The following is a 23,004-nucleotide window of genomic DNA, read 5'->3' as shown; positions in this document are numbered from 1 at the left end:
TACAGCCCCTCTTAAAATTGTATCCATTTGAATAAAATTAGTGAAAATTATTCTCCAATTGATGTTTATTCCAATATCACTCCTTCAATGAGAGCTAGTTTAGAGAGCAGCCAGAGGAAGTTATTCAGTATGAAGTAGATATTTTTTTGTAGATCGTTCAAAAGAGAAGGATCTTAACCTACATCTTTTTGTCACCATCTATAGGTGTGTTATATGCTAACACTTTCTACTTTTTTCAAATACAGAGAATTGGGGAATGCAAACTGATAATAAAGATTAAAAATAAGGCTTGTGTAAAGGAATCTGCATCAATCAATATTGTTCAGCATGTCCCTAAACTTTCTCATTTAATTCTTGTGTGCTCACCTGTGTGAGGAAACCAGGAGAACCTGGGTATGACCCTTATCCCTCCAAGGACTGGTATTTCAGGCTTCTCTAAAAATGGGCAGATAGTACAGAAAAATCAATTACACTTTCAAGTTTCTATAACAATTTCTAGTTTGGGGAACACCAGAGAAAACAAACAAGACATAAAACAAAACTAATGAAACAAGTTTAGTGTCTTCTGGGACAAATCGGTCTCCTTCTGCCAAGAGATACACTGAATCTTAAGCCAGAATTGTGAGCTGGGGTTCACACTACTTTTGGAAACATGCATGGCAGGACATTTTGTACACCTCAATGTTCAGGGTCCCATTTTGGGCAGGAGGAGGAAAAAACACCTGAAGTAGACAGCAAGGCGGAGGTAATGTCTGCAGATTCCTTGTCCCCTTCTTCTGCAGGATTGCTCAGACCCATCCCTTTATTCTGGCTGAATAGCTGGAGTGTGATTACGAATATGAGTGAATGACTTTTGGCAATGATTAGTGGAAAAATGAAAGACAGCAAGCACTGTAAGGCCAAAGTATTAAGAAATGCAGCCATTTCCGTCTCTTAAAAGCAGCTCTGTAATATATATTTTTTGTTTGTTTTCACTTCCCTTTCTGTTGAAAGAATAGGTTTGCTGCAGTATCTGTTTACTTTTGGGGTGTAGGACAAGATTAAAAGGACCATAAAAATGTACAGCTCACAAAGACACGGTGAGAATCTGAAGACTCAGCAATAACACCTGGTGGAGGTGTTCTAGTCGTCCCAATGTTCCAGTTAATATTTACCTATAAACAATATGAATTGTTTAAATAACTGTAGCTGCCCCAGTCACCATTGCTTTCAGCAGCAGAGCACAAGGCATTTGACTTGGTCTGTGAGGTTTCCTGAAGAAGCAAGGGGAACCTTTAATCAAGGGCAAACTCGTAGGAAAGCTTCTTCTGTAGTTCTCACTTTCATCTCAACGTTTTGAAAATGGCAGGAGTAAACCGCTGCATAAAGTATTCCATGTTCATCTTCAACTTCTTATTTTGGGTAAGTTCATGATTGGATTCTTATTAGTGATGCATGAAATGTGTTCAGTGTTATCTGAAGGCTATAGTTGAGCAATTGTGAAGAAATTAGAGCGTAAGTGGAACCAGAATATGATTCTAAATCAGAGAATGGAGCGTATGTTTAATTTTGAGCTTCCTTTTCTCTTATTCTTTCAAAATAGCCTTTCCTTCCAGTTCAAAACAAGAACAGCCTGGAGTCTGTCCCCCTGCCTGTAACCTACCCTTCAATTCAGTCACAAGATACAAGATGCTCCATGTGAATGGATTTTTCTCTTGCTTTAATTGTCTGTTTCTGTCCAAAAGGCACAGCCCCACAAAGCAATACCCTTATATTTGTAGTCTCTTTCTTGATGATTTTGTGTGTGCGTGTGTGTCCGGCCTTCTTTGTGATACCCTGTTGTATGTTGTGTTTCATACTTTATTTTTGACATAAGGCAGTGAATGTTAAAATGGTTACAAGCTGGCAGTACTGCCCATAGGTGGACTAAATCAGCCTGGCCTGCACTTAAAACAGCACAGCTTTATTCTAATGCAGTTTGAACTGTATTTGCCTTGTCACATCTCAGCTGGTTTGCAAGATTTTGGTAGTTTGGGAAAGTTTTGAGTTAAGAAGCTTTTTTTTTCATGGTTTGCTGGGTTCACCAGAGGTTCACTGAAACCAGAAGTAGAACTGCTAGTCACAACATGGCATTTGCCTTCGGGGATTTTTTCCTAGTGAAAAGTTGCTACCATTTAAAATGGAGCGCATACAGTAGTCCTGGAAAATCTGTGGCTAGACAAAATGAGCGACAGAGTTAGCAAAAGTCTTTGCTCACTTGTTGACCTCACAAATACATTTCTAACAGACCAGTGATGATGGCAGATTTGGACTGCTCCCCTTCTTCCTCCACCTCCACCAAAGCAGATGGAAGATATTTAACATCTGTGTTGATTTTTTTTTTTTTCTGCAACAGTACATAAAAAGGTCCATAAGAATGTGACTTAGAATTCCTGCTCCTCAGGACTTTTTTTTTTTGTTTTCTATTAATATGCATCTCCCTTTACTCTAAGGTAAAGCATAGGCAAATACCTGGCACTAGGAAAGCCCCAAACTACATCTGGAGCGAACATGTGAATAATGCCCGAAGCTAAATATCTATTGACAGCATGCACTTCCTAGGAAAGGATAGACATCATCTTTGGGGAGTCAGGAAACAATCAGTCCTAGAACAAAGCTCTGTAGCCTGTGTTTATGCCAAAGGTTGCAAAATATCTACTTCATTCTGAGGAGGAATAGGGTGAGAGTGTTTGCTGTGCATGGGACAAAACTGAATGGGACTGAGAAGGATAGAAATACATCCATATTAACTTTTTTTTTTTTTTTTTTTTAAAGGAAGGGATTTAGCACTGATAAGGTAGGGAAGAACAGTCTATAGTGCAAATAGGACTATGTGAGAACAGAAGGCCAACTGAATTCTTCAATTGACACTTTTGGTTCTAATCCCTGGAAAATATTAAATTGCTAAAGCATAGAGATTAGTGATGTCTTTATAGGTAGTGCTCCCACTGTTGTGCTTCCTGGTGCATGAGGCAGCTGACAGCTGGAAAATTAAGCTGGTACTGGGAAATGAAAGTGACTTTAACCTTAAATAGATATGCAACTTTAACCTTAAATAATGCAAATGATGCATATTTACATGGTGTGCTTTTTTTTTTCAGACCTTTGAAATCCCTCTGGGTATGTCCTCTCTTAGGAGTATATGGAATGTGCTTTCTTGCTTTCCTGTGCCCTTTTTTCAATGGTTCCTACAGCATATCCCTAAGTGTCTAAACCGTGGAATAGACTAGCCTAGACCCACAAAGTGGCTTCACCATCCTCTCCCTCAGCTGGTGTTTGATCCCACAGTCCCATGTTGGACTCCAGGGCTTCCATAGCTTTGTAGTGTGGTAAAAGTTGAGCATGAGTTTTGAAGATGTATGTTTTGGAGTTGGGTACCCATGCAAAGCTTTCTAGTTAACCCTCAAGGTGTTTTGATACGTTAAACCTAACAGGTCAGATTTTTCCTCTCTCTTTTGCAGTGTGTAGGCTCTCCAGTCTCCACGTCTTGGTAATAACAGAGTAATCTTTGATCAGGAGACTGATTCAGACATGCAGTCTCATCTATAACCAAGTGAAGATAACTTTCATTTTGGTTGAAATAATAAGTGAATATTAGAAAATAACTGCTTCATTAAAAATGAAGTAGTTTCCTGAAATGTTTTTCTTTAACTAAAATTATATTTCATGAAAGATTGATCATTAGGATGGAGCATTCCATAAAAATTAAAATATCTTATTTTGGCCTTTTGGGAACAAGGTATTTGATTCACTATTTGACTTTTTTTTCTGTACGTTATTATACATTTTATATTGTATGATATTTGGAGAAAAACAACAGGAACAAAACATGGAGATTCTACTGAAATGCAATTCTATTTTCATAATTAAAATATATATCCCTTTTAGAAGTTTTAGTGTATAAATGATAGTCCTTTTTGATTGAAGGAAATGTATATTGTAGAATTCCCATATAATTGATAAATTCATTCGCTTTCAGCTTTATTTACTTCTGTACTACTGTGCTGTGCTTCTATGGGAGTTCCTATAAAGCAAATAAGGCAGTGGCCCAAATTCTGTTTGGTCTTGTAGCAATTGCTACAAATACACAATACTTGCAAATATGCTGCTCAACTAGAAATCTTCACATTAATGATCCCCTATTGTCCTGTGTTGCTGAACAAACAGTGCTGCTCAGTAAGACTCAAATATAAAGGCATATGATACCATCAGTTTCTGGGAGAATCAGTGTGTTTGAAAAGATTTCAGGGGAGAGTTCTAGCAACATTTGATAATATGTCATAGCTGCCATCAATCAGGCAACTTTTTTCTTTTTTCATGTTTATAATGTACTTACAGGAGCCTTACTTAGAGCAGGGAAATGTGTAGTGCTCATGTTTGAGTGTTGGCCATGTTCCATATTAAATAATCTGCTGTAATCATTATGGTCTTTGATGTTGAATATCGTATGAAAACTTTTGAGAGGGAAATATTACTGAGAAAATTACCTAAAATATTTAAGAATAGCATATTTAATTTTGACGAGGAATAGTCTCAATCACAGGGAGCTCAAATCATATTTCAGGGTCATTCATGACGAGCATTAATGACATACAGGAGGTTAATTAAGAATATAGTGAGACTCCAGTCCACAGTGATCCTTCTTTCCTGACAGTCTTCTCACAGCCTTTCCCCCTGATCAGTGTCTTAATTATCTGTCTCCTACACTTAGTAATAAAGAGAAAATCTATGTGGGAATCCTCACAGGAAAGGTTAGGACTAGCATGACTGATGCATAGTAGAGTTGTACATCAAAGATTAATGAAATAGGACCACATCCAGATGATTAGGAAATGTGTCAGGATTCATCTACCCTGAGTTTAACATCTAAAAGCAAGTCATTCTTCTTTTAAAGACAAGATAGAGAGATGGATAGCACCTGCAGGGGGTTAGGCTCATCTGGATCTGTCACTAGTCTTAGAAATTCAACGTAAATGTTTAACTTTATGTGTATAGGAGAGAATAAGATTATTTTGGAATGGGAATAAAAATTATCAGTGATCAGAGTAGAGGAAAAATATTTTAAGGAATGAAGGTAGTCAGCATCTCCATGATGTAGCAGGATGACACAGCAGAAAGACTTCATTTTGAAAGTTTCCTGCTTGTTTAACCATGGAGAATCAACTTCTAGAAATGTGTCCTGAATAATTGTGGACATAACGTTTATACTAGTATCCCTTATCACATCTTGTATATTTCCATGATGTAAGAACAATGTTTCTTACAATTTTGTTATAACCAAATTACAGCAAATTATATACCTGTCTCATCTGACAGAATATCTCTGTGCCTCCCAAGCACATGCATAAATCATCATTGAAATGTGGATTCTTCTGTTGATTCATCAGGTGCATCACTGAAGATTCTTATTAAGTTCCCTGACTATGAATCAACACTCTGTACTTTAACATTCTGTGTTTCTTTCACTTTGCCAAAAGAATTTTTTCTTTTTGCTATCCTCTGGTGCAATTTGAAGGCTGAATTTTAATCTCAATTTGCTCATCTTCCTAAATATTCTGTGTTTTCCCCTACAGGTATTTGGCTGTGTTGTTTTGGGTGTTGGTATATGGATACGTGTTCGCAGTAATCAAGAGGTAAATGTATTCAGTCTTACCAGATCTAAGTAAAATATAGAAGCTGCTATATACAATTTAATTTCCCATGCTTGTTTCCACAGGTTTGTTTTTGTTGAGATAGATAATTTGTGTGAGAAAAGACTAATGCATTACACGATTAAGATTAAAAAAAATGGTGCAAGTAATCAGTTTATTTTAAATACAGACATATGACCACAAAATAAAAGGTGATTGAGATAAAAAGACAATTTATTAGGAAAAATATAAATTATTACAAATTTATGTATTATTTCCTACCATTTACCTGATGTTGCCCCGAGTCCCAGAGACCTCAAGTCTGTAACAGAACTGACTTCATGATGACACTGTGACATGGGGTAAACCAGGTCCGGGTGGAAAGCACTGTCACTGTGTACAGCAGAAGAGGAAGAACGACAAATCTCACCCTCAAATCTCCATTTCAGTGAAGCTGTTAGTTAGTTAGCATTGTTAGTTGACCTGCTCCAGTGGTCAAGTCCTGTATAATAGCTCAGGTGGTACATGGTAGCTTGGAAAACCAGAACCACAATTCTGCAGTCTTATTGTGAGGAAATTTCCTGTTCAGAAAAGCAAACATAAATGCATTCCAAACTGCTTTCCTGAAGTGACACTAAAAGCTGTGAAATAAAGAATAGGAACTAAAACTGGTAGGATTTTCTCTCTTTTTTTTTTTTTTTTTTTGGTGTGTGTGTGTGTGTGTGTGTGTGTGTGTGTGTGTGTGTGTGTTTGCTTGCTTGTTTGTTTTGCCTTTATGCAAGCAAAGAGCCCATTCCAAATCAATGTATGTTTTTGAGTAATTACTGAACAGATCATAACTTTTTGGCTGTAGATGAATAGAGCTTTCTAAGAATAAATAACAGGAAGCACTGTCGAACTTGGAAGGGAAAAGAATAACATATTCTTCAAATTATACTTGTCTATATACCTTTGTAAGTTCCATCAAAAGATAAATGTGACAATTTCCTGACATCTTTTTTGCTGATCTTGGCACCAGCTACATTGGAAAATAGTCTTTGAAGATTTTTTTCTCCATTTTGGCCTTTGGCTACAGTTAGTCCTATGGGAACTGAATAATTTGATATTTAATAATACTGAGCTATATGAATTGTTTAGTTGAATGTCCCACACATCAAAATGCAGTCTTCATTTCAGAGGGCTATATTAGAGATCCTGCTTAAAAAATGAAAAAGAAGAGAAAAAAAGTAATCTCCAATGGACAATGTATCTTTCCAGCATATCCAGCTTAGCTCTGAGAAGTGTCTTGTCAGGAAGAGCAACAGAGTGTGTGCCTATAATGACAAACAGAGATTTTATTTCTTCAGTTTAAGGTTAATGTAGCAGCAATTTCAAGATAATCAATTTTACTTCTTGCAATAAAAAGCAAAGATTCATCAATTGAAAACAACCCAAAAGCTATTTTAAGGGCAAGATTTGTCTATTTACTGTGTAAAGGTGACTTTCATCTCATGCAGAGACAAGTACACAGCGAAAGCCAGGTCCTACTGAATTCCCCAGCAAAAAAAAATTAAGAATGTGAAATGGATAGTTTTTGGTTTTGTATGAAAAGAACATCTCTGATTGCTCTCTGATTTTGGGGAGTGAGAGGGTTACAGACGTTTTCAGGAAGAGCTTCTTGTAGCTGAAAGACTTTTTTCCTTTTCTTTTCAGGACGTGCAGGTTCAGGTGGCATTTGCAGGAATTGATCTACTAATAGCAGTGGGCTGCATCATCATGGTCCTAGGATTTCTAGGGTGCTGTGGTGCCATAAAGGAAAGCCAGTGCATGCTGCTTATGGTAGGAAGTAAAACCTTCAGCTAAACTTTTACAGAGCAAACCAACATTTGATAGATATTATCTTTGTAAGATGGGGATATTTTTATTTAGTCATATGGTTATTTAGAATTATGAATATGAGACGTGTTTTCATTGCTTATCTTATGCCTGAGACCCTGCTAAATTCTAGTGTGTAAGAAAGGATGGGTGGCCTCATCAACAAGCAAATGCAGCCCAGGGAGCATCTAGCAGTCTGTTAGCCTTTTCCTCACCCAGCTACTCAGTCTTTGCCATCCATCATTGCCCACTACCATTTCATCTCCTAAATTCCCAGCTACTTGCTCTGCTAGTCCACCCAGAACTTCCTCTCTGTCCTTCTGCCCAATATCTCCCATCTACACACTGCCCATCCTTCAACTCCTCTGAAATGCACCTTGTTGTGACCCACCATGGAAGATGAGGAACACACTCTGCCTCAAACAGCCCCTTTTCTCATCCCCTCCCTCAAGAAATAACTGGAGCAGCTCTGATTATAACCTTGTTTTTTTTTAAAAAATTATAAAAAAAAAAAAAAAAAAAAAAAAAATAAAAAAAAAAAAAAAAAAAAAAAAAAAAAAGAAAAAGAAAATATATATCTTTTCATGATAATGGATATTGTATTTTTTCTCTTTTTTTCACTAGTTTTTTATTGGACTACTTCTGATCCTGATTCTTCAGATTGTAACAGGTATTTTAGCAGCAGTGTACAAACCTCAGGTACAGTATTGTGCTGAGTTTTCTTTGTAGTCTTCCTTGCCTTTTGTTTTTACAAAGAAAATAATATAATATAATATTTGTACTTACAGATTGCAACAGCCTTTAGCTCGATCATCTCAGCCAATGTTGATCTATTGCAAAGCTCTTCTGAAGAAGGAAAAGTGTATCAAGAGAATTTTCAGATATTTCAGAACGAGGTAATTAAAATGTATCAAAGAGTTATTTCTATCCATCCAGTCTTTAGCATTTGTTCATATTTTAACCTGTGGCTACTCTGACAAAGATTCAGATTTCATTCCTGGCCATAGGGAAGAAACTGACTGAAATAGAAGCTAAAACATTACAAAAGGTATTTCTGGTCTTTTTTCCATGGCTTGGGCTTTCCATAATGGTTTCTTTGCACAAAGGGATTTGTGAGAGAAACAAGGCAAGGACATAAAACATGCAATGAATCTACTGAGGTAGATTTTGTTGTGCCCTTTTCTCTCTTATACGCAGAGAGGATGACATATTCGGGGATCCACACTGGAACTAGAGGAAATAGATTCATAATCTGGATATCTGCAGGTTTGAGGAACATTTCCTTGTGTAGTCTAAGCATCTCCACGGTCTCAGAACAATTAGTTGTTTTTAAGACTTACGCAAGTGTAGGGAGGTTTGACGAAAGATCTCTCTCTATTTGTCTGGGTGTCTGTGTAGTGCTGTTTTATCGGCCTGTGTGGCAACTCCAAATATGTTTCATATATATTTATTCAATAACAAAAACTGCATAGGATGATGTGTTAACCAGCTGGGTGGTTAATCTGTAACACATATTTGAATTCTGGAGTAGATGATGAAAAGCCTTTAAAGGCAGCACAAGCTAATGAAACGTGAAGGCTTTTACATCTCCATTCTCTCTAAGTCAGTTGGCCAAGTTCAAACTTCACACCACCTGAAACTACACAACTCTGCATCAGTGATTGTAAATTCCTCCATGAAAAAAAATAGAACTGTCTTAAAATAAACAACACAACCAAAACAAAGATCCCCTTACATTGGGAAGTGGCTGTAATATGTTCCCAGTTCCTTCTTTGAGGCCATGTGCTCATTACATTGGCAGTAACACTATAGAGCTCACAGGGCCTACAGCACGTCCCTGTGGGGTTTGGGAGCCCCATAATTGCTATTGAACCTCCTCACACTCTGCATGTGTTTGTATTTGCCTTTCTTGAGTCTTAGACACTGTCGATCTAGCAGCCTTACTGCAGGTCACTAGAGAAATTTGTGCATATGTTGGAGGAAGGATAATTTTAAGGCTTGTAATTCTCGGCGGAATGTGATAGACCAAACGTGCAAGTTCAAACAGCTCTCAGGAACCGAGGAATTGGACTTTGCGTCTTGGCCATAAATCTGTTGATTTTTATGAGGCTGTTGTGTAATTCTAGGGCTGCCACTCTTGCACGGCTATGGTTAGGCTAGTGAAAAGTGTACATAGTATGAAGTATAGACTCTGTCTATACTTCCTGTCTGTGCCTTAAGCAAGGTGCATCTTGCTGAAGCTACCTGTAGCAAGTGTTTTCTTCAGGGTAGACTGAGGTACTGATTTTATTCTCCATTTCCAAACTCTGCGTAGGTCTCCTCAGAGCTTCAGAAAGATGAACCTGTGTGAGAAATGTTTAAAGATTTTGATTGCAGAAGCTTTAAGTGTCCAAAGCTCCCTGCTTTTTCAGATCTTTGGATCTGTTTTACATACAGAAACTGGCATCTCCTTTGGTTTCGTCTAGAGATGTTCAGTTCTTCTAATGTCTGAAGTGTCTTTACAGTATTTCCTGCTCTTTGGAAAAGCTTTCTAACTCAAATGTGAGATAAAAAGCTGGAATGTAGAGCAGATTGTTTCAGCTGCATTGTTGATATTTCTTTTCAGTAGGATTTGAAAGATGGAGTTACTTATTACCTACTGAAATTAGCCGTCTTATTTTAAAACAAATTATCTTCTGTCCACTGTTGACACAGTAACAGGCACTTTTATAAGGCCTTTATTAATGATATTTCTAAACAAAGGGTCATAAAATGTTAACAAGCTCTGCTATCCCCACCCTCCCTTTCTTTCCTAGTCTGAGTTCATCATTTCACATGTCCTTAATGAGAGAGTAACCGGGTGGCTGCAGCTCCTTGGAGGGCTCACGTCCCCATGGAGTGGAAGCTGCCTCTGCATCTAGTTGCTTCAGGAGCAAGGGAAGCTTTGGGGATGTATTTCATGTAGTATATTCTCTTGCTACAAAGTAATGGAATGCCATGTTTTACTGTGTAAGAAGGAGATTTGTACAAAGGAGATTTGTTTTCCCTGTGCTTGTATCTGTTCTGACCTCTCCCACCAGCAGAAAACTAGAAGATGGAGACTTAGTGCCATCCTCATCCTCTATATCACTCAGAGCATACTCTTGAATCTCATTCATGGTGTGGGCTGCCACCACACTCCCTGTGCGCTTTGATGGATAGGCTTAAAGGAAACCTGTGTTTTTAAGGCTGCTGGTGTTAAAGGAAAGAAAATAGAGTCATTTATATATTTGAGTGGCTTATATTACTTACCCCTCTCCTTCCTCATTCCTCCTCCATCCTAGTCCCCTCCTGAGCTAGCTTATTTCTTCTGATATAGTAAGTAGTTCCCTGGAGGGATCAGTGAAGGGTATGCAAAATCAAAAAAGGCCATAATTACTGTATTAATTTTTAAATAGACCAAAATTGCTTTTATTATGTCCCGTGGCTTTCTTTTTTCACAAAACAACATTTCCAGCTGCCTTTTAAAAGAGGCAGAACCACAAACCCAAAATTGCACATCTGAACTGTAGTGGTTTGAATAAAGTAGAACCTGAAATGAAACTGCACCAGGTTTAGTTTTCACAAACCCCAAATGGACCCCTGGCCTCCTCTATCCATTTGTAATTTAATGGGTAAACTATCATTCAAGGTGGTTATTTTTCTGGATTTCACAGTTTTATGTGCCTATGATTTACTATAGATGTTACTAACCACACGGAAGTATAACCTGCAGAAGACTCATGCAATCACCATTCTGGTAACTGGTATAGAAATTTAAAGGGCATTTGAGACAGGCATCAAACTGGGAAAATTTCCACTTTAGAGAAAAAAAATGAAAGGACAATTTGTTCTCTTTTGTTTTCCTCAACACTACCCTCCTCTCACTTCAAGTCACCACTTTTTCTCATCTCTATGTTTCCTCCTTTCTTGCAGTATCAATGCTGTGGTTTGCTGAATGGGCCGGAAGACTGGGGAAAAAACTTTAATGTTCCTATTAATAACCAAAAAGTCTGTGAATGTGCAGTAGAGAAGCAATCTACAGACCTCTGCACCTATTATCGAGACAGATACATTTATAAAACGGTAAGAAAAATGCAATTCCCTGTTCTTCTTTCCAAAGTAGGTTTTGACCCAAGGTTGTCCTTAGGGACAGGCACAATCAGCACTCTTGGTTGGTACCAAGAAGGTGAAGTTTTGCCTTCTTTTCCTTTGCCAAAATTGCCTGTAATACATCAGTTATTGCTGAGTATCATGAAATATGCTACTGTTCTTCTTCCTGGGATGCCTCTGTCTCAGTGGTACAGTGCTCTACTCATACAATCTCAGCAGTCTGCCTGGTTACTACAGGTGAAAAATGCTCTTATGGCTTCTGAGTTGACGTATGTCACTTAAGCCAGAGCAGCAAGTCAGCTGTCCTTTGGCTCTCTTTGCTCCCTCAAAAAGTTGTGATCCTCCAGAATTTCATTTTGGTAGTAGACGTATTGGTTGAGAGTTTGATTCAGTGCTTTCAAAGGGCTGCTGAAAAATGAAGTAATTAAATACAAAACCTTTGATTTTTGAATTTTTTTTTCCCTGAAAATATATTCACACTCATTTTGCAGAATATGACGGAAAGAAACCTTATAGTAGGCATCCTGGCAGCATATGCAAAATGTAATTTCCTACAACTGTGACCTTTTGCAAAGCTTGTGATAATTAGCATAACAATGAGGCAAAATGTGTGCTAACAGACAACAATGACAGAGTACTCACAAACTGGTGGGTGGGCAGCAGAGATCTTAATTAATTAATTTTAAAAATTAGCTGTCTTCATGTATGGAAATTCAAACTTCATGCATGGAAATAAACACACATGTAAAGAAGTGGAAAACTAGCACAAAATAGTTGTGTTTTTTTGAATGCTTGTAGTCTGAAGATTACCACCAGTCTCTGCATCTAGTACACAGCAGATTTGAGCAAATGTCCAAATTAGGTTGTATGCACAGCTTATGAACCAGGCTCTGCCTGCACACTGATTTCCTCCCTGCATGGTCCCATGGTAGCAAATACCGCTTTAAAGCAAGGAAATCGCCTGGTTAAGAAGAGGGTGCCAGAACCAATCTGAAAGTAAATTGTACACAAAGAGGCTATTTTGGACACATCTTTAATGTCTTTTTGGCCTCAGACAAGTCCTCAAAGGACACATGAGAAACCATCAGAGAAATTACTGCAGGTGCACAATAGGCATGGCTCACATAAACTTACATTCACATTTCTTGGGGGTGTTAGATGTTAGTGAAGGCAGTCATTTTTCGATACAGGAAAAATGATTTGAAATACAGATCAGTTTTGAGTCAGCTTAAATAAAAAGCTTTCTATAGAAAGACTGTAAGGAAAGAACCAAAGTGTTTGCTGTGAATAAATAAATATGGTTAAAGAATATAATTACACATTGATTTTGGGGAAAGGCAGATGTAGTGTTGGAACATTTCTGTGGTTTTGATGGATTTAAGCCACATTTGGCTTTCCCTACAGTTTGCAAAAGGAATATTGTCAATGCCTGCAGAAGACATAGTCATTACAAGAGCAGATGTATGCGTTTATTAAAAAAGGAGAGTAGCACTGCTTACAACTTCTGATCTGATTACTTGCTTCTTCCCAGCTCCAGATCATGACCACCTAACATTTGTCAAAATTAATAATTAGACATGATTTCTAATGCAAGTATTGAGATAAGTATGATTCTAATAATAGGCTAGATTAGAGGTCTCAAATCTGAAGATCAGCTTAGTGGGAATTCAAAGATTCATTTCAGACCTGATCTTTGCTGCATGTGCCATGTCATAGTAATAAAAGATCACCCAATCGAAGTAAGAATAGATGCTTCTTTTCCTCCCAACTAAAAACCATGCAAACATTACGCATTATAGTCAACTTCTCCATCTGTATCTTCTATGTTCAGCTACTAAATTCATGTTATGCAAAAAAGTAGATAGTTGTTTCAGAGCACAAGGTATATAAAGATGTATTTTTGTGTTCATTAGCAAGATAGCCTTTGTCTTTTTACACAGAGAGGGTAGAGTGATTTTAGAGAATATATTTCTAATAACCTTAGGATAATAATAATATTTACCTCTAATTAATCTTTTTTTTCAGTATTGTGGAAATAAACTAATCAGCATGATTGAAGAAAATATGATCATAATTATGGGATTGACATTTGGAGTTGCAGTTATTGAGGTACCAGTATTTAGTATTAAAATATTCAGTACCTTCTAAACAATAGTTCCACTTTGAAATGCACTAGGAATGAGATTAAAATATCTGGCTTGCTCAATTCATAGACAAGGGAAAACAACTTCTTACTTCATCCATAACCATACTCTTATTTCGTATAAACCATATATGGTTTCAAAGCTGAAAACTTCAGGTGATAGCAGCCCAGCCTTCTGCCTGTATGCTTAGATCACAGGGCACTTTTCATCCATATATTTGACAATGTTAGAGCCAGAGTGAGAGTAAGCTCTGAGGATGGAGCAGTGTTACAGATTCCAACCCCAAAAATACCTGGAGAATGGCTGATCTGTTCTGTCTCACCCATGCAACCTTCTGATGACCGAATTCTTTATCTGAGGATCCAAAATTCTGGAAAGCTGCCTTACCTAAGGACCCAACTGTCTGTCTTCTCGCAGCTTTCTGTTGTTACTAGGTGGAGCCTGAAGCCCCTTGTCTTCTTTTTCAAATTGGACATAACTGGGCTTAAATCAAAGCTCATTAAAGTCAAAAGAAAACCTTCCTAATGGCTTCCTCAAATCTTGATTGATGTCTCTGATGTGCCCTTGTTAAGAATGCAGCTCACCCTCTCAATTCTGCATAAGCTAGTCTCTTTTCTTTTTAGTCTCTTTTCTTTTTAGTCTTTTCTCCTTTTTCTTTTTTTTTCTGAAAGTTAACTCATCTTCCAGGAGAAATCCTTAGGATAGTTAAGTGTGCCTGCTTTAGACTGACTTTATGGATAAGGAAGGGAAGGGAAGGGAAGGGAAGAGGATTTATTTTTAGACCATGTATTTGCCATACAGTGTTTAGGGGGAGACATTGCCCAACTATGCACTACTCTGCTGTACTTCAGTTAGTGTGAATTTTAACCAGGTCTCACCAGCTGGCCTTGCAGCTTTTCCTTCAAGGCAGGAGAGAGAAGGCTAAAGGAGACCTAATTCTCCATTAAGAAATGCCAGGCATTTATAATAGTTCAAGCCAGTTATATCTTAGTTGCTCCTAACTGCGTTTTTGTGTCATGGAGAAATAACTATATGAAATTATTACTTTGAGGGCATAATTTAATCGTTAAAAAGGGTGTAAACATATCTGACTCCACACCTGTACTGCTTCATAATTCCTATATTTAAAGAGGACTAATATGTGGGTATCTTTCATTTGCTTGCTTCCTCATACACATACATATTCCTCATACATGCAAAATTTTCCCAGGAAGAAGAGGAAAGCAATGTAGTTTTCTAACCAGCTTCTTGATGAACGATAGGCTTTGTCATTTAAGGAGAAAATGTCAATGAACCTGAGGGTTTCATCAAGTTACTTTCCTCCTTCATTTTTCCCTTGCTTTCACTATTCCTTCATGGTTTTTGACACCCGTCCCCTCCTCCCCATTCCTCCCAACAAGAAGAGGATGTTTCAGGTAAAGGCAGAATGATGGTGATCATTGTATGGAGTTCAAGCTGCACAATTTCAAGCAGAAAACTTATAAACATCATTGGCAGCAGATTGCCCCTCATGCTGTAAGAGTGGGCAAGAGCCCAACTCAAAAGAAAAAAAACATTTCCAGGAAAATAATAATAAACAGGAAAGAGTTATGCAGCTACAGCACTCTGAGGTAACATACCATTGATTTTTATTTGTCACCAGCTTAACGTTACTTAGGGTACTATATGTGTATGTGGGGGTGATGGTCAGGCCTCCTGTTTATGTAGAATTATGGGGGAAAATACACAGCAATATTAAAAGATGGCTTTTAAAAATATAAGAGAAATGTAAAAATGCTTATCTATCCAGAAAGTAAATCACAGGTCACTTTAGTGATTGCAGTTACATGAGTTTTATCCTTTAGTTCATTAGCCATCGGTCTTCCCTGTTTTCTAGATGTCAGCTTCTTTGGTGGCTGCCTTTCCCAGATGTAGCAGGATTAGAAAATAAAATGAATAAACAATATGAGAAGAGCTTAAGCTACCTACAAATAGTCAGCAGGCAAATTACACCCTTTAAAGATGAATCCCTTCCAAAGACAGATTAACATATGTCATGTTCAGATAACTGAAGATTAAAGGCTGCTTGCTTAACTATCTCTCTCTTCTGGAAAAGGAAAGGAAAGGAAAGGAAAGGAAAGGAAAGGAAAGGAAAGGAAAGGAAAGGAAAGGAAAGGAAAGGAAAGGAAAGGAAAGGAAAGGANAAGGAAAGGAAAGGAAAGGAAAGGAAAGGAAAGGAAAGGAAAGGAAAGGAAAGGAAAGGAAAGGAAAGGAAAGGAAAGGAAAGGAAAGGAAAGGACAAGGAGAAGGCTTCCCTAGCACTCTCCCTCTGCCTGCTGCTTTTTTTCACTTGTAGACTGTTCATGGTTTTAGCTAACTTTATCAGTGGAAATAATATGGAGAAGAATGGTCCAGTTTCACTTGAGTACGAGTGAAAATGCAGGCTTGGTAGAGGAGCTGTGAGGGCTTATTCCAGGTGTGTGCCCAACTCCTTGTCTTCCTTCTATCCCATCTGCTCTGTATGCTCTCTACTGCTTCTAATTGGAGTAAATGAAATATCCTGGTGCGTGTATCTTCCTAAATGTCATTTGGATACTTTCTGGTTTTTGTATAACACACTGTTTCGAGAGCATTTGCCACTCAAAGTGATGGATTATGTACATATATGCAGATGCTTGTGCATATATACAAATGCATGTGTACATACATTTACGAAGGAGACAGTAATAGCCAAAAAGAATTCAAAGGCAAAAAATAAATATCTGTGTATTAGCAATGGAATCCCACATTTTTTCAGAAAAGAAAAGATCAAACTTTTGTCAAAGTTACTTGAACTTCTACTTATTTTCTTTTAAGTAGAATGCTTATTCTCATATGCTTCATTGCAGCTAACAACTGTTAAATAAGAAAAAAAACACAGAATTATAGGATTGCCTATGTATGAAGCATTTATCTTTTAAAGAAATGAAAATTTTCTATCTGCAATCTTACATGTGATGGATACTGATTTCATTAAAATGGCAATATTATAGAGTCATGTTCTTTAAGAATTACATCGGAAAAAATCTTCTGCATAGCAGATTTAGCCTGCATGTAAATCCAAGACATTTGCAAACAAAATGTTCTCACTGTGTATCAGTTGTATCTGGGGATTTCCAGAACTGCCAAGTAATACCAGAAATGTCTTTGTTTTCCAGGTTCTTGCTTTGGCGTTTTCTATGAGCCTGTACTGCCAGATCAAGAGAAAATGAAACTGTGGAAGTGTTAGAACGATGTCACCAGCCAAATCAAAACCTTTATAGATAGAGGAATATTTGACTTGGCACTTTCGGATAAATACATGCATGTCCCAGACAGCTGTTCTGATGAAAACAGCAGCTCTCGTGCGCACAGATACTTCGCAAATTGCAGAATTACCTCCTTAAAATTCATAAGACTTTATGAAGTGAATGTGAATCTTTATTTGCAATAAATGTCTTCTTTGTTTATGTTGTTGATGGGATTATTTTGTCTGAAGAAAGCACTGAAGTCATGTTAGGATTTTGAGTTTACCATACAGTGTGTCTACATGGATTGATGCCACTTGTAGCAGTCACCTTAACAGCTGTAGATGATACTGGCAGGTTTGGGGAATTGTGTAATTCCAGGCAGCTTTGCTGGCGGGGCAGGGTTTTCCATTACCCTTGCCATGGTCACTTAGACCATCTATATGTTGTTATGGACAGGGTTTAGTATGTGTGAGAGCAAAATAAGCAAAGGTTATTAACCTGCCTGTCCCTGATCCAGGCCCCAGCCCTGGCCTTGGCTCGCAGGCACCCATCCAGCCTGGCCTTGGCCCAGCCAATGAGAATTGTTTTCTAAATTATCTTAAAAGGTTTCCTTCAGAGGATGACATTTTCCACGCCTTGTACTGAGTAGTTTGGGTTAATGTAAAATTCAGCTGCAGCAATCTCTTGCTATCCAGAACATCTCCAGAAGGAAGGTTCTGCCCCATCCTACCCTTTTTCTAGGTCCATTAGACCATTTGGTGAAATAATGAGAGCTGTTTTCAGAAATTCATACCTCCCAGGAAAATTTTCTAACTGCCAAACAGTCCTGGCACTTTCTGTTAGCTCTGCCAAACCTGGGAGACACTGCCCAAAGAATTTACCTTTGTTGAACTAGAGAAAAAACATGACTCCCTTGCCCAGCTATTAGGGTACTCACTTGGTAGGAAGGAAGGGATGCTGGGTTTTTGGTTCCTCTTCCCCACAACTGGTTTTGCTCTGTGTGTTATCCATGATTGTAAGTCCTTCAGACAGTGATGGGAACTGACCTTGAATTACTCAGATTGTGGGATGGCAGCTTGATTCCTGGATTATCACTATACAAAACATTGTAAATGAATATAGAGAACATTGTAAATGTACTGCATCTTCCTCATTCTCTTTCTTCTCATGAGGGAGAAGGCCCTCTTTTCTGACTATAGTATTGATAGGACCTCCTATAGAGATAGTTCAGGCTGTGAAAACCTGTTGGATGAGCACAAAGAGGAAATGACAGTTCAGCTTTGTTTCCAGCAGTGGTTAGCTTTAGGCAAGTGGGGACTTTCAGGCAATTGTGATAAGCTTGGATGCTAGGTGGCCACAGTGGTAGGTGAGCTAGCTTGGACACCAGTCTTATGCTGTGCACTGTGCTGGGGGAAACCGATGTATAAAATAAGTATTGGATGTTTTGGCTTTGACAGTCCACAACTTTTATTGGATAGAGTCTGTTGTTAGCTCATTCTTGTAACAGAATAATGACACATGGTACACTTGACTTTTTCACTGAAACTGTTGGCCAGCAGCAAGTTCATTGTCTTAAGTGAAGGACTTTGAGACAACAGTTTTGCTGGAGCTAGGGTCAATAAATCTTCTGTTTAATTTGAAGTTTATTGCTTTATTTTCTAGTACTCTTAGAAATAAAAAGAAGTACTATGAACATAAGCTACCACAACTCTCTAGATATGATTAAACCAATCAGAAGTTTACTAACTTGTCGATGAAGTGAGTTTGCCTCTGAAACACATCTCTTGCCTTTGACATTACACAACTTCTTTATACATAATATTCTACAGCTTCCTGAAGTGCTGTCTTTGACTTTTCTGTTGAAAACATCTCAACCATGTAGAAATTAATGCCTGAGCTATAAGCAATTCAAAGAAATAAGCATGGAATGAGAATCATGTAATATAGATGTCCAAAGATGAGTTTGCATTGAAGAGATGTATAGTTATGGTGAATGAATCCTTCCCTACAAGACTTCTTGTGCTAAAATCACTAGAAGCAACAGGCAGGCAGGAAAGAGTGTTAGTGCTATATTCCTTAAGGGTGCCTTGATTACTCATTGATTCACTGACCTTTTCAATCAGACATAATACAGTCTGCTAGGAAATGAGCCCACTTGCTTGCCAGATTGGTGTGATGAGATTCTTCTGCTGTGCTGGAATATCCCTGTCAAAGCCACAATGTTGTAATAGAGATTCCAGCACCATCAAAACAATTCCTTCAGGGATTCCTATTGGTATTCTTATCAGAGAGCACTTTGCATTAACAATTGACTCAAAAGTAACAACGGGACATTTTTTTTGAGCCCACATCCACCTTTTAGTCATGATGTCTGGAATCATTAAAATGGAATTTGACAATAAATCCTCAATGGAAAAATAAAACTTGAGGGTTTTTTTTTCTTTCTTTCTTTGTAGGGGGAAGTGAAAGTTGTTTCTGCTTTTGCACAATAATGTTACTCAATAAAATCAAGCATACAAGAGGAAAGATGCATGTCCAAGACCTTAGCCCTTTGAAATAAAAATTGGACAAAATGTATAGCATTATAATTTTAAATAACAAGAAAAGAAGATAGAAAAAGAGGCCTGAGTCCTTGCCTTTTCTAGAGGAGATGAATCCCAAATAAAACCTGTGTCTATTTAATGCAAGCTGGTGATTCATCATGCCAAAGCCAAAGAACTATCTAACTGCTCAGTCAACTGATCAGTTATCATACCTGCGTCAAACTATCCCCAAAGAATAATTTGTTATATCACTTAAGGGATTTGGGGGGAACGTGTTGTTCTGAAAAGGGATTACATTTGGGGAAAAATACAGCATGAATAGAAAAAGTTACAGTTTATGGTAAGATGAGAGTCAGTAAAGCAATGTCAGGAATGCCATAAACATGAAAGAGAACATTAATAGGTCCATTACTGGGAAGAAAATCTACAACAAACACAGAGACAGATAGACAAACAAAAGGAAATCCAATTTTTAAAATAAATGAATAATCAAGCAAAGCAAGTTCATTAAAAAGAAAAAGAATAAAGATATTGAACTTGTCAAAATCTGATGGCATGTTGCACAGCTCAGTGCGAGGGCCATTTGCCATTGATGCACATTTGTGCCCAGCCTGTCATGTTGAAAGCCGGCTCAACCTGTTCTTTGGGTAGTGACAAATATTCCCCAAATTTAACAGGCTGTCATAACATCTAAGAAGTTGCTGTTACAACTGGGGTTCACCAGAGCACAGCCTGGCAACAAAAGCTGACCTGAGAGACAGTTCTGTCAGCTATATCAACTCCAGTGACACTGTTGCGATCTGCCCAAGGAACTGGAACCACTGGATTTTCATCTGGGAAGGATCCTAGAGCACTGCAAATCTGGCCCAAGTATTTCTAGAGACATGATTAAAAAAGGCAGCAGGGTTTATTTTAAAATTAATATGAGGGATTATCATTTTAAATTCTGAGAGAGTATTGAAACCACAAAATTAAAAGCCAGATCCTTGGCTCTGCTAGAAGACCTGTCCTGACTGCTCTGCCAAAGGTTTTCTGGCATGGGAGAAAACTCATCCTACTTACGTTGACTTAGTCTGGATTCAACTCTTCCCAATTTAGAGGATATTTGACTTAGAGCTGTTTGGGTCAGCCAATTACAGAGAAAGTATCTAATCCTGCTGTGAGGCTATAACTGAAATCTACCCTTGCAAAGATTCCGGCTGTGAAGTCTGCCAAAAAGCTGCTCTACCAGGAGGGCCACTGACAGAACTAGAGGAAACGGTCACACAATGAAGCATTAAAAGTTCTGCAGGAAGTTAAGGGAAAATTTCTTATTAGTGATGGTGACAGAGCCCTGGAACAGTCTGTCCAGAGAGGTGGTCGAGTCTCCTTCTCTGGAGATCTTCAAAACCCACTTGGACGCAGCGCTGTGCCCCGTGCTCTGGGTGACCCTGTGTGTGCAGGGGAGTTGGAATAGATGACCTCTGAGCTCCCTTCCAACCTTAAGGATTCTATGATTCTATGATAGGGCTGTCTCAGTCTGTGGAAATGTTACCCCAGGATTTCGTGCAGGAACCAACGGGAGATTTGGATCTCTTCTGAGATTATCCATGACAATTTGCTTACTCATGATAATTAAATATCAAGAGAACTGGCAAGTTTTTTCATCCTACCCAATTGCAATATTCTCATCCTTCCACTGAAAGCCTCTTTTTTTTTTTTTTTTTTTTTTCTGCACAGTGGTTTGGATTGAATTTCTTTTTGTACATTTTGAGTTGTTCTTTATTGAACAGAAAGTTGACCCTTGGTTTATTCTGAGAAATGCTGAGCTTGCTTGGAGTTCTTTGGAAGGTAGACAGGTGATGCCATTCACCACTTGGTAGGATTGAATCCTTATCTATCTGAACTTTAAAAATGTGGAGGAATGGGAAAATCATGCCTCTCCCTTTCTTTCTCAAATCCACTTATATATTATTTTTCCTCATTGAGAATAACAAGTCTTCATAGCAATATCCATTTACCCCTACGTTTTATAAAATTTGCTAGAGCAGTCCAGATTCCTTTAAAAGACAGGAACCAGAAAAGAGCAAAAGACTTGAAGAGGTAACATGCAAGAGATGCCCTCAAGCAGGAAAAGCGATAAGGAAGATGTGACATTCTTCCTTCTCAAGCTGCGAGGAGCTCAAGCTCAGCTCAGGTATTTCATCAGAGGATCTTCAATTTCTTCTCCTTCATTCACCAGTGCTCAGCTGGAAAAGACTATTAGGCCCAGTTTCACATCTAAACTAGGTAAACAGTCTCTCAAGAACAAGGTCGTGCAGGAAACTTGTTTTTTGCCATGAAGGACCAAGTATGGGCAAATGCAACAGACCCAGGCTCTCACCCACATGTTCTCTCAGTCCAGCTTCACCAAAGTCTCAAAATATTTCAGCCTGCCATCCATTTGCATTGGAATCCCATTATCTCATTCAGATAAGCATTGCTAGCTGCTGGAAAAGGTTGCAGGGATTGAATTAAAAAGATCAAAGTGTCACTAGCTTCAAACCAGCAATTAAATGAATACAATGTGACTGTCTCTAAGACTGCCTTTTGGGGATATTTGCTCTTTAAAAGATTGGTCAGGACTTCTAAATCCAGGTTGCTATATGGTTATACTATATGGAATATCAACAATTTTATGGCAGTAATGCATTTTCTTGCTTAGCTTTTGGATGAACACATTATTACACTGTAATATGTTTCCAAAACTCCCTTTCATTATATTTATCAACTGAAGTAGCAACTACATTCTGAACCATTAAAGTCATCATTTTTCAACTTGATATTGATTTCATTTATATTACAAATAAAATTAAATCAGGAAAAAAAAACTGAATACTTGATTTTGCTTGGGATGAGAAAGAGGTTGAATGTACTTACCACTGTCTTCATTTCAAAAAAAAAAAAAAAGTTGAAATGTATTTTTTAGTTTAAATATGGTTGTTAAATGCATCTTTGAATACGTCTTAGTATCATTGGTTAGTCATTAAGAGCTGTGACTATTAAGAAGTGAAGGCATGGAAATGAGTATTGGCTATTTATGAGGAGATCCATTCTTAATTTCTCTTTCTTGCTTGGACAAACTGTTTTGAATAGTTCTTGCAGGGATACAATCTGTTTTCAAGTATAGGATTTGTTTTAAGTTGAGACTTCCTGACACAGGGCTAAATTACCCACTTTCAAGAGAAGCACAGAGTTGGGAACTTATGTAATGAAGAAAATGAACAAAGTAATGTAGTAGACACCAACGATTATTGCACTAGGAGTACTCCATTACCAAACAGGAATTGAATTGCAACCACTTTTCCCTGTGCTCTAACAAAAGAGTCCTAAGCATTCGGCATTGATACCTGCATTATTGTTTTTTCACATATAAAGCCAGGCAACCAGACGGATCCTATGTCAACAGAGCTCAAAACACTGGAGAAGGAAGTGGATG

At 37.9% G+C, this 23,004-nt stretch overlaps 1 protein-coding gene across 1 annotated transcript; it reads left to right on the top strand.

The window, feature by feature from the left end:
• The first annotated feature begins 1,341 nt into the window (after positions 1 to 1,341).
• Positions 1,342 to 16,986, top strand: TSPAN8 (tetraspanin 8). The gene is made up of 8 exons (XM_026039801.1): positions 1,342 to 1,401; positions 5,592 to 5,651; positions 7,341 to 7,466; positions 8,127 to 8,201; positions 8,291 to 8,398; positions 11,436 to 11,585; positions 13,638 to 13,721; positions 16,933 to 16,986. Exons 1-8 carry the CDS (start codon positions 1,342 to 1,344, stop codon positions 16,984 to 16,986), a joined length of 717 nt encoding a protein of 238 aa, XP_025895586.1.
• The last annotated feature ends 6,018 nt before the right edge of the window (positions 16,987 to 23,004 follow it).

This window comes from Nothoprocta perdicaria, unplaced genomic scaffold (assembly GCF_003342845.1).
Source record: "Nothoprocta perdicaria isolate Ctin4 unplaced genomic scaffold, notPer1 scaffold_240, whole genome shotgun sequence".
NCBI lineage: Eukaryota > Metazoa > Chordata > Aves > Tinamiformes > Tinamidae > Nothoprocta > Nothoprocta perdicaria.
The sequence above is the reverse complement of the archived record's forward strand: the minus strand, read 5'-3'. Positions and strand labels throughout refer to the sequence as shown.